Source organism: Neocloeon triangulifer, unplaced genomic scaffold, assembly GCF_031216515.1.
Source record: "Neocloeon triangulifer isolate White Clay Creek 2 clone unplaced genomic scaffold, ASM3121651v1 ptg000014l, whole genome shotgun sequence".
Lineage (NCBI taxonomy): Eukaryota > Metazoa > Arthropoda > Insecta > Ephemeroptera > Baetidae > Neocloeon > Neocloeon triangulifer.
The window spans coordinates 10,308,745-10,321,669 of NW_026775556.1; the positions used below are offsets into that span (position 1 = coordinate 10,308,745).

The 12,925-nt window shown below is 36.1% G+C and overlaps 1 protein-coding gene across 7 annotated transcripts in view; it reads left to right on the forward strand.

The window, feature by feature from the left end:
- The window catches only part of LOC132201841 (disabled homolog 2-interacting protein), a 98,881-nt gene that overhangs the window by 57,364 nt on the left and 28,592 nt on the right, over window positions 1–12,925 (forward strand). The window contains exons 2-4 of one of the 7 annotated variants that reach the window (XM_059628350.1): window positions 717–912; window positions 1,919–2,077; window positions 8,731–8,817. The exons of 3 other annotated variants lie outside the window; for them this stretch is intronic. In XM_059628350.1, coding sequence (XP_059484333.1) covers window positions 717–912; window positions 1,919–2,077; window positions 8,731–8,817 — 442 coding nt within the window. Of the gene's footprint in view, window positions 1–716; window positions 913–1,918; window positions 2,078–6,420; window positions 6,544–6,726; window positions 6,951–8,730; window positions 8,818–10,620; window positions 11,054–12,925 lie in introns of those variants that run through there. 3 more of the 7 variants (XM_059628354.1, XM_059628353.1, XM_059628351.1) reach the window with 3 other exon arrangements.

A 12,925-nucleotide genomic window follows, 5' to 3' on the forward strand; every position in this document is an offset into this window, starting at 1 on the left:
ATCTAAAAATCAACTTACATTTTACCAAACACACTTTTGTTGTTATCTGTTGATAATGGATACGCCACTTACTACCACACGATGTGGTTAATTACTGTTACTGTTGATATTCCGCGTCTCCCCTTAATCTATAAAAATGAATTACAAGAAAAAATTAAGGAGACTTACAATTAGAACCTTTCACTCTTGTTCCTTTGTTGATAATATGAATTCATAAATTTAATAATAACACACGACATACATGCAAATGCAAAAAAAAATTAGGGTAATTAAATTATTATAATATAATATAAGATTTATCTATTTTTTTTCAATTGTTCTATTTTGCATTGAATATATTATGTATTATTTAAATGTCAATTTTTTGAAATTCAAAGCCCTATCGATTTAATTGACAAAACTGGGCAAAATGTGTCAATTAAGGCTCACCTACCTCTATTATACTGAGTAATGGGGAGTAATGGAGTGGCAGATTAATAACATTTAATTTTTTTTTTAGTTTATATTCAACTATAAATTTAACTTGCAACATCTTGTTTAAAAATATTTTGAAAAAAAATCTTTCCTGTCAGCCAATGGGACACATTAGATAGAGAAAAATAAAATTATTAAGATTTTGCTACTTTTTTAAAAACTGTATGAAATATTTTGCACTGCTCATTTGAAGAGAAATATTTTTAGGGACAGCGTAACCAAATTTTTATTTTCATCAAGAGATGTCGGAGGACTCGCGTCTCCCGTCACGATGCCGACCATGGTGCTCGATTCTCCGACGCCGCTCAAAGGTTCCAACGACGGTGCCAAAATTTCGCATCACAAAAGTGGGCGACTGCGAGGTGCACAACCAGTCGGACGACGAGTCTTCAATATTGGCCACAATCGCGGGCGTCGAGCTGAACGACGAGGAACTCTGTGAGTTTCTGCAAATTGACCCGGTGACGTCAGCGCAGCCAGACACCCTGCGCGCTTCAATCCTCGCGAGAATTACGCTCTCTTTGCCCAATCCAATCTCGGTTTTGCGCGCTGATGTTCACTTCTTGCTTGTTTATCGGCACATCCAATCAAACTCCACTTTAGCTGGGATTACAGCAGCAGCAATATCGCCCCCGGCTCGAGTTTTTTCGCGCTCTGGTGGTGACTTTTGAGAGAGCAAACTCGCTTGTGCTTCTCGAGACAAATTTTTTGCTGAGCTGTTTTAAATTGAACTTTAAATGGGGCGACTTCTGGGTACATTTCCGCTTGGGAAAGCATTTGTTTTGTACTGAAGGATAAATCTTAATTAAGAAAAAAAAATGGAGTGGCTTTTTCTGAAGAGATTAATTAAAATCCTTCACTAAGTTAAGAAATTTCTAGATCCCAAAGAATTAATTTTTTTATCCTCGTTGATTCACCGGTTTAAAACTAACTGTTATATAAATTTTAACTTTGCTATTTTATCAAAGTACAATGATCTTGGCGCTCTCTGGACCTATTTTTCTCCCATCCAAATGCATAAGTCTTTGTTTCGGAGTAGCCATTAGGCCATTATCAAACATGTCCCGTGTCAATAAGATAAATAAAACAGACACCAGAACAAGCAAGAAGTGAATTAGGCAGCCCACGTGTGCTCGTGTAGAATTTTAAACGGCGCGTCCTCCACTTTTTTTCCCAGCGTGCTCGGCTCAAACAAATAAAACAAGCAAACGCAAAGATTAATGCTCGGCTGGGCTCATCAAGCCTCAGCACGTTATTAGCATTGTGGGAGGATTTTGACTTGAGCCGACGGTTAATTGGGGCTCGCAGCTTTTGTGATGGAAATCCGTTTTCGGGCACTAAATTGGGCCGAGCTGCTGCGTCTGGCGTCACTGCAGAGCCCACACGTGCTTTTTGTCCCGAACGCCTCCTCAAATGTGCTCTCGTGCGTCGTCGCTTTCCGCAGCTCCCAGTTTCTTGAGGCGCCGATTCAAGACCCTGAAGAAGAGAGACGCCGCGCAGAGACACACCATCGGCTCCGCCATGTGGACGCAGCCGGAGCCCAGCAAGGAGGACAGCAAGGAAGCCAAAGGGCAAGAAAACGCATTCCTCAGTCCGCAGCAGCGTTAGTACAAAATTTTCACCTCTTTTTAATCACTCTCCTCTCCACTCGTCTTGATAACTTGTTCGCCTACTGCTTTGATCCATTTGAAGAACAAATTTCCCATTCTGGTTGTGTCAAACGACATTTTCATCAACGTAGAAGTTATAATTTCTAATAGAACGTGATAGAATATTATACATCATATTTCAACGTGATTTTTTTATGTTTACTAGATATACATATTTAAAAAAAATTATTATTATTTTTTTACCTTGTCTCTATTACAGCTAGAAATTAAAAACGAGAGCAGCCAGTAACATGTTAAATAAATTTTTGGTGCCAAAAAAAAACTAATCATCGAATTTATCTACTAGAGCTTTTTATTTTTACTCAGGAATTTAAAATAATTTTGTTTTAACTAAAATTTGAAACTTTTAATGCTAATTGGTATTTTTTTTATCTCGTAGGATATTATTCATAAAAACTAGACAAAAAACCATGGTGGATGTGGTATAATAAAAAATAAAACACCTAGGAATTTTCAAAATCAGACGTCGTTTCCTGCATTCGACTAAATTTTTTGGATTTTATTTTGCACTGGAATTACCCAAACTGGGTTTTCAATAATTATAACAAAAATATACAAAATTCTTAAATGAAGATCTAGGTAATGAGGTATAAACTAATCTAGCATTCAACCCCTTTTTATATTGTCACCCTTCAGTATTTTATATTTTTCGAAATAAAAATTATTCTAATTTTTTCCTCGTTTGCTGCTCTTTTCAAACTGGATTTAAAGTTGAATTTAATAAATGAAAAATAAAAAATAATAATTAAATTAATAAAAAGGGAGGGACCGGAATAAGTTTGAACAAAGTTCTCAAAGAGAGGCGTGCTCTCGGCAATGTCACGGTACATTGTTTTTGCAACTTGAGAACAATACCAATGAGCTGTTGACGTCATGCGTGGTATGAATAACACGTTCTCCACTCCTATTTCTTCCAATTTCGGCGATACTTAAATAAACAGAATTGTTTTCTTTAAATTTCAATGTGTCATGACAAGTTCCATTTTAAGATGATCTAGAATTAATCTTTGTCAGTTTAAATAAAAGCCATTGAAATTTTAGTACAATCTTGCTAAAGTTCTATGGAATACATAAATATTTAATAAATTCATACCCTCACGTCACTCCATTCTGAAGCCAATCATTATTTAAAACTGCATCCGATGCAGCTCATTAAGATGCAACATTGACAGCTTTACGGCTGCTTCCTCTTAGCTCATTTTGCATTAATTACTTGTATGTTAAGTTCCAGGTTTTTTTTATTTTTTTTATTTTTTATTATTCGTTCTGTGTTTTTATCTCAATGGAAACGGATGCGCCCAAGAGAGGAAGCAGAATTGTGTGTTCGGAAACACATGTCACATGTTATCGACATACCTCCGTCTGGAATCTTTTTGCTTTGAGAAACGCATTAAACAATTTTTTATTAAGTTGTTTTTCAATCCGAACGGATGAATCTTTTGCTATACTAAAAATTCTCTGAATTTGACGATGATTCAGCTTGCAGAATCAACCAACTTTCCAAATGTCGGTTGCACACAAACAAAACAAAAAACATGCGTCAGCGAACATAATAACATCCACGCGTGATCGTTCTTAATAAAAAATCTCGCTCGATCTCACTCTGCTCGTTAATTAATTTTTTTCCTGGACTAATGTAAGATCGCAGACACTCGCAATCAGAGGGCATTTGAAAGAGTAGCAGTTCACCTCTCTCCTTTTAATTTATTAACGCTTTTAGTGGTGGTGAAAAGAAGAGCTCTCTGTTGTTTTTAGAGCATCTTTAATGGCTCTCACTGATTAAACACATTGCGTCACACTTACTTCCCGTTGGGTGTTGGTTTGTTTTTAATTTAATTTTTTATCCAAATTTATAATTTTTATTAACAATTCTATTGTTGTTTTGTTTGTTCAACATATGTTAAAACAATGAAAACTAATTTACTTTGCTATAAAAAAAATTGAATAAATAATTATTTATAATTTAAAAATATTTTTAAATTATTTTATATAATATACATTATTTAGAATTGTTTATTCATAATTTATTAATAATTTTTATACTTTCTGTCAAAATTACGTTATCCTGGATTGACAACGAATGATATAATGCACACAAAATTCAATAATTAAATAAGTGATTTGTATTGCCTAGTAATAAAAATCTCTTGATTTAAAATTAATTATTTTTGCACACGTATTGTCGTATTTTATGCGTTGAATAATTGATATGAAATTTGGTTCGATCTTGAGTTTCGAAAACAAAACCGGAATTAAAAAAATATTATATTTGTGCATGAAATAATTGTGCATAAATCTGATACCTATTATGAGTAATGAGGTATAAAGAAACACCGCATGATTTTGAAGTATAATTGCATAATTAGGTTCGCTTTCAATTTGGCAGCGAGCGTGCGAACTGTGACGCCATTTAAAACTCTCCGGCGCTATCTCCAGAGAGTTTGCATTAATTTCGAGCGGGGCACACAGCATCCACACACCAAACTCTCATTATTTAATGTGTGGAGTGCGCGGCGCTGGAATGTGGTTATTGCATGAGCCAGGCCATTAAATCATCGGCGCGCCAACGTGCATATAATATAATATCATTATTTTAAATAAACTTCTCTGGCAACAGACAATGCAGTGGGGCAGGTTCGCATTTTTATACCCTCGAATCGCGCACCGAGATGCTGCTGCTGGGTGACCCCGTGGCAATTATTTACGAGCGCGGTAGCCGCCGATGGGCGATTGCTCGCCTCTTTTTTTAGCTTACAATTAGACTCACAGGGTGAGACGCGCATATGCAAGCAAAAGCACATAACAAAACCGAACAAAACCAGTCGGCGGCGCGGGCAAATTGATTATTTTTCTTGCATGCATATATATGTGCACAGGTTGTTTTTGTTCTTTCCGAGAAGGGAGTCAAGGAACTTATTCAATGCTGACGGTGTCGTTTATGATGAAAACTTTATTTAACAAAAAAATTATTTTTATTGTTTTTTACTGTTACAATACATTATTTACATTCAATTTAAAAAAAAATTATTTAAAAATGGGAATTGTTGGACAAAACACCACAATTATCAAGGATATTGCTAAAGCATCGGAGGTCAAAAATACCCCATCTGCCGCAGTTGGCAAAGTTTTTGTTTCTATCACTAAAACACAAATTTTGCCATAGAAAGGCCCAGGAAGGTTTTGCAATTTTACTGGCAAGGTCTATATAATTATAATTATTATTATATTATTTATTATTATTTACTCTGCATGAATTTTTTTGTTAAATTTTATCTTATTTAATATTTATTACATTTTTTATTCAAATCTTATCTAAATTATTTTTAAATTTGAAATCAAATCAAAAGTTTACGTTTTATTAAATCTAATTAAGATATCATTATATAAAATATTGAGCACCAGTCATCAACACAGATAAAGAATTTATTATAATTAATACTACAACGTTGGCTTTTCTATTTTCTGATTAATGCATTAAGTTTGAAGAATTAGAGAATGTGTGATACATTTTGGGAACACAAGGCAACTTAATTGAAATTGATAGAATAATTCATTTATGTGATTATTTGTGATTCTAAATTTACAAAGCTGCATTCATTTAGCCCTTCAATTTCTGAATAAGTTATTCATATCAAATGAAAATTTTTTGAAATATGTATTTTTAATTTTGAATTATTTCCATTATATTGTGGTCTTCTAACCAGTCAATGTTATTAAATGTGCATTATCACGATTCATTTTAGTATATCATAGGCACTATGGAAATAATTATACACTATCGCACACAACCCTCACTAAAAGCGTGGTCGATCCTAAGTGGGGGTTAATAGCCGGTTGCTCAATCGAATGAAAATTCCACCTCTTCCCTCGGCGGCCAGACGCGGAAGAATTCCAAATGTTCGTGACAAGGTGCGTGCCGGGGTGGAATTCCACTTGGTGAACTATTCGATAACGATAACACGGTCTGAAAACAATTTAGCCAGGCGTTAATTTATATATTGCAAAAGAGGCGAGAATTGCGAAAGTGGGGCTCGCTGGGCAGAAGACGCGATGAGCTGCAGGGCCAGTTATATTAGTTCTCAAAGGTGACTCTTTTTGAATGAGTGCCGTTTGTGTCACAAGGCTATTCAATATCAGCGTTGGGAAAGAAAAACGCCGCGTTAACGTCACCTCTCGTCATGTTGGTTATTATTATTCAGGTGCCTGCCGCCGACCACCAGTAATTCTCAGGCCGCTCTCAGTGTGCGCAAAGCGCTCCCTTCTCGTTTGTTTTCCACGCCGGTTTCGGTTTCGCGTTTCAATTTGACATATTTGCGTCCCGAATTCGCCACGGAGACGCCAAAATGGAGACAGTGCAGCTCAGGAACCGCCACGATTTGCAAGGGGCCGACAAAGACAGGTGCTCAGATTTTCACTTTTGAAGCAGAATTGGAAATTCGCCCTTTTTTTCTCCCATTTTTGTATCAATTTTATTGCAGTTTATATTCTACTCGTTCCTAAATAATTAATATACTTGAAAAATTAACAGAATGATGAAATTATATCATAGCCAATATTAGTCCTCATTATGTCCTACTCCCAGTTCATTAGAATCGGAATCTCCTGCCCTAATTCTGCTTCAAAACGCGACAATCCTGCACCACGCTTTATTACTATCCCGAAACGTAATGGACCATTACTGTGTCGCTGCGTTTAGTGAAATCATCCTGGCCCATTACTACTACCAGCCGGCCAAGCCAAGGAGACAATCGATGATCAGGCGCAGCTTTCAATTTTGCGTTCGCGTGCAGAGTCCGGACGAAAACGGTGAGCCTTGCTGATGTACTTGAAACTCGATTTTGAAAAGTGCTTCAATTTTTTCACGTGCACTTTCCTTGGCGCCACTGCGCCAAAAAGGTCTCGGCCTTGCTGATATAATATACGAAACTCGTCTTGTCCGACGCAGGAAATTATAAATTTTACACGCAGGACTGGCTTTTACGACTCAAGGCATTAAAGTTTCAGATGTTAATTTTTGCGAGCGAACTTCCTCTCGCGCGGTGACAAACACGTTCTGCAAACTCGATTTCGCTCTGATTCATTTTGAAATAGAAGATTACGTCAATGTTATAATAAAGTTTATGTGTTAATATAGGTTTTTCACCAAATCATTTATATTTTCATTAGCGGCCATTCAATATATGTTAAATTTAATTCAACCTTGGCTTGAAAACATAAATAAATGTATAATCACTGCAAATTATTTTGCAGGGAAAATAATTTCTAGGGAATTTGCGATAAAATTTGGGGAATGGCAGCAGAAATGCTGGTTGACAGGTTTGTCACGAGGTTTATGTTTGAGTGAGCCCGTCGTCAAGGCAAAAGCAGAAAGTATTTCGCCATCGCTCCACCACTTGTCATAATACGGTGCACATGTAATATTATTTGCAGTCGCGGCTTCGATAGCAGCCGACCAAGAACGAGTATTGTTTTACTCGGTGTCCCCGCTGTTTTCAGTAAAAAAGCATGCAGAGAGATGAAGCAAATAAATAGTTTTTTAGTCATGTTCAAAAAACACTCAAGGACGACTCTTTAAAAAAATGCAGTCTGAAAACAAAATATGATATAAATATTTAAATTGACAAGACGCAGTTAAAAAATTATATAATAAAAAATAATGGAAGCATTTGTAAGAAAATAGCAAGGACTTTTTGAGAACTATTGCAGGTGCACGGATATCCGAATTACAGTGCATGACAACAGCTTATCATTTCATTATTACCTGCATTTTCGTGCTCATCGCGTGCGTGTGGTCCGACCGCAAAATGCTGCACCTGAAAGGAAACCGCGTGCAGAGGTCGGAAAGGTCGGGCAATTAGCAAAAGAATTTATACCTTGGAAAGCACACGCGTAAAAAATAGTTTTTTTTTTTTACTTTTGCCTCAAAAATTCTTTGAATGAGCGTGCATTTTATTTGAATGCCCATGGCTTAGCTTCTGAATGAAATTTATGTGGTATGATTTCCTGCAATTATGAGTGTTTCAGAATGAATTAAATAGCATCTATAATATGCCATTAAGTTAATAATTTAAAAATTTTATCCTCCGCAATTCAATACAGTAACAACAACAGTTCTTAATTACTGTGAAATTCACATTATCTATTTGTTTCTACTTTGATTTCCGAAACACAGCCAAATTTTTTATACAATTTTATATAATAGGAAAAATAAATTAATTCTTACTAAAATTAATGATGGTAGACACATTTACACAAGTTTATTAAATAATAAAAAAAAGTAAAATATATTTATTTCTTAAATATTAAATATTAAAAACACTCAATATTATCTAATTAAAATATTTAAAAATTGTTAACAATACTATATATATTTTTTTAACACATTTATTTACACTTTTTTTCTATTACTGATTATTAATAATTATTTGTGCCTCATCACTCTACGAACCTTTTCTTTTTTGAACTTTCTAGCTTTTAATTGGTATTAAGTTTATTGGTGTACCACAAGGCAATCTCTACTTTAATGAAAAATTTCAATAAAATTTTAGCTATTGAAGTACTGATAATTTATTTCTTAATTTTTCAGGTGAGTTATCACACAAGAAGTCAGTTTCGCTGCCCCGAGCGTTCGCAAATCCCGAACTGCTCAAGTTGCAAGTGTACTCATCAGACGGTATGTACAAAAAATCGCATTTCACCTCTCAATTGAATTTTTCCGAACCTTCAAACGCGAAAGCCTATAAAATCCGACTGTGAAACAATCGCATACGCCCAATCACCGTCTTTCAAAACTTGACCTCTCAACGATCTCTTTCGCCTTTTTGACTTGGTTATGAATTATCGTTGTTTTCGGAGAGTCGAACGCGCGTAATTATAATTGCTATAGACAGCTATTATAGCTTTTGAACGCGCTTATTATATTATCTGAGCTGCAGAGAACAAACATTGGGTTGGTCCCTCGTGCTGAAAGTATATAAACGCTCCGAGAGTATCTCACAATGCCATTATTCAGATGCTTATCGAAACGGAGATCATTTTTATTTATTTCAAAGCGCACGCCTTTTAACAGAGAGTGTTGGGAGCAATATTTTGATATCTCTCTGTTTTAAATCCACACCAGTAATTATTGGTGATTATTAAATCCGACCATTGAAATAAAATTTACGTTTGATGGCAATGATGGCAACAAAAGCTGCTGAAACAAATCACTTTCAGATTCTGATCGACTTCAATATGCAAGTGAACAAGTTGAGAAAGAGATTTTAATCAAAAGCAATTTCATTCCCTCCCGAGAAAGTCTCCATATGATTCCGACGTTTGACGTGAGATGGCGCGCTCAGTTTGTCAGCCGTAAACCGTCAAGACTTTTATGCCGCTCACTACACCACACTACACACTTGTGTATATGTGCGAAAATAAATTACTCTCCATTGAGCAAAGCAATAAAGGCCTCTCGTCGGCTCTGGAGCAACTCGTCTCGTAATCCGAAAAAATTCCCAGCAAAAGTTTACACGCTCAGCGGTTCCCATATATACCAAGTTGCAAATTGCACAACTTTCGAGCCAATTAAAGCTTGCCGTAGATAAATTTCTATATAAAAGAGACCTGGCGGTTTTCGGCTCAAATTAATACTAATGCAGACTAATGACGCTCACTAAGTCAGGTTGTCTCTTTTTAAAGAATAAATAATGCTAGTGCAAATCTGAGAGAAAGCCTTTTTCTGAAAGGAGAGCAAATAAGAAGTTAATTGTGGTAGGAGATAAATAATGTTTTGTTTAATTAAGGCGGCAATTTTTCATCTCACTCAGCTCTTAGCTTAATGATGGCACCACGGGATTTTGTAATTAGTAAAAATATGAAAGAAAAAGATCCTTTGTAACATTTCATTTTTATTGTGCTGTAAAAAGGAATATGGATTAAAATATATCTTCATTTATTATAAAAACATGTGTTAAAAGCAATGTTGAAGCATACAAAACATAAATCATATTTTCATGCTTTTCTTAGATAAAAAATATATTTAGGAAATAAAAAAATTATAAGTTTAATTTATCCTAACTTTTTTCTTTGTTTTAACTTAACTGCAGTTTAAATAGAGTTAAAATTTAACACCGTAGATAAATATTATGCAAACTTTTATCCTTGAACGTGAAGCAAATAAATTGGAATAAGGAAATGTTTCGTTCCAGAACTGCTGGCTTATCCAATCATAAACCACAAACTTTTAAACAAAAAAAATTATCAATCAAAACAAAAGACACCCAATGCAAAAAGTAGAATGTAAATTCAAGGACCCTTGCTGGCGAAAAGAGCAGACACACCAGCTCGTTATTATTATTCCACGAGTTAACTCACTCGCAGAGCCCATTACGATAATCCAGCGCGGCAGCAGCAGCGAGTGCGCCGCGCACCCCTCCCCGACGGCTGGACCACTGCGGGCTCGCCTGCCGCTCTCTCTGCCTCTCATTGTGGCTCTCGCGCTCTTTGAGTGAGGTCGTGGCTCCCGAGCCGGTTCGTTATTAAGGTGTGCCCGCCAAAAGTCCGTCTTTGGATCCGGCATCGCGGATAAAAATGTCACCGGAAACGCACTGAATTAGGACTTATGGACTTCAAACTGCACGCCCGTTCGCCGAGTGAAAGGCTTTTCAAGGCTGGGCTGGAGACGCATTGCAAAAGCATGCTGGACCGGAGCTACTCGGGCTCGGACACTTTGTCGCCCAACCACAGCCGGTCCACCTTCTACGTGCCCCTGGAAACTCCGCCACCCATCAGTCCCCGAAGTCCTGCGTGTCGCCGGCCGATTCGCTACGTCTTGCCCGGCTACAAGTTGAAAACGCCGCCGGCCAAAATCGTGTTGTCCGACTCGAAACCACCTCGACGCAGCTTGGACGACGAGGATTTTAATTCTGGTAGGACCAATTTGCATTTCCCCTTACCATTATGTTCGATTAAATTTAAAATAAAGAAATAATGCCAAATTATAAATGGTAAATTGAGCTGCAGTTTTTAAATGAAAATAAGGCTAAAATTAGATTTTGAATTTTAATCTAAACTAAAATTTTTATCTGTATACCAAGCTCTATCTTGAATTGATAAGAAATAAAATGCAAAAGTACATTATATTTAAAATTAATTATAGTTTTAGCGTTAGAATTTGACAAAAACTTCTTTTTAGTAGAGCAAAATGCCCCGTTTTGACTTTTAGCATTCTTTTCAAAACTGGTTCCAAGAACAATCGTTTTTGCAAGAGATTTCAATGCTCGCTCGCTCCAAAGTCATGACAAAACATGTTAACAAAGCATTACTCAATCCGCACCGCGTCGTGAACCCACAGCAGCAAGAGATAATCCAAAGACCTCATTCCCCGTCTCGCCCGTTCCTTTGCTACTTACATATGTGCATTTTATTTATATGCCTCCCTCCCACAGCTCGTACAGTGCGACAAAAGAGCATGAACTTGCATAAAATAACCGATAACATAAAAATCCCTTTTTTATGGTCTAATAGACAAGCCCGCGAAATTATAATTCTGATTCAGTCTGTAATATTTTCCCGGTCGAGATAAAGTGAAAATTTGCCTCATGTCTGGGTGAGATTTGAAGGTTTTCATTGCATTACCTCTCTTTCGTATCAAAAAGTAAATATTCGTGCAGCTGCTTGTCTGATTTGCACTCTCAGCCGTATAATATCGATCCCCCGTGTGACTAACCCAAGTTCGTATGCATTATTTATCAGTTGCAAAGCATCTTGAAAGGTCCACGTTTTATATTAATGGAGGAGAAATCGCGCGTCGTTTTTCAAGAGAGCGACCAGGTCGCCCTTAATGCGATTTTGGCGTGTGTGGGTGATTTTCCCACAGTCGCACCTAACTTTAAACGCGTGCATTGGTGAATGTACAATATATACGCACACACTTATTGCACACACACTCTAATGCATTATTAATACAGAGCGAGAGAGTCCCTCTTTCTATAATGCCGTTTGACGGTCAATCTATTGCCAGCAGCAGAACGAACGTATTGAACAGAATTGAAAGACAGGGCCGTGTAAATGATTAAAGAATTTCTGCATATATTTTTATGAAAATCAAATTGTTAATTATATTTTATTTAATGATTTAATTGAAATAATCATTTTACATAAATAAATATTTTTATACTTGTTCATTAAAAAAACTTTCTTAAAATATTATATTTATTTTGTTATTTTTTTGTCAATTACGTTGCCATTTGAAATCGATAATATTTTTAGTAAGCAATCTTTACAAGATATTATAAATTAGTGTCAAAGTTCATTACATTATATACAATTTATCAATGAACTTGAATTCTTTCTGGCTATAGTTTCTATTGAAATCGTCATTCCCCTGAATTACTATATTAAGCAATGAAGAGGTAAATTATATATGCTGCTACTACAATCTTTTGATATGTAAGGCCAATGTTAATAATTTATTTTACCAAACAAGATGAAGTAAAACTTTCAGATTTAAAATAATAATAATTAAAACTTTTAACAATGTCTTCAGAGGGTACAATTTTTTAAACGACTTTTGTGTTAAATCCATTAAGCTCAAGCAGAACTTAATAATCTCCTTTTTGCCCCCTGGATGGTACAGATGTGGAACATAAATCGGCACTCATTGGGTCAAAGTTGGCCGCCGTGGTTTTATCACTGCCCCGAATCAAAAGCCATCAACGCGCCATGGGTCACTCGCCATTCATTTATTTCCGAACAGATCGCTCGCTCGATGGTATTTTCCAGCTGAGACAACGGTACTC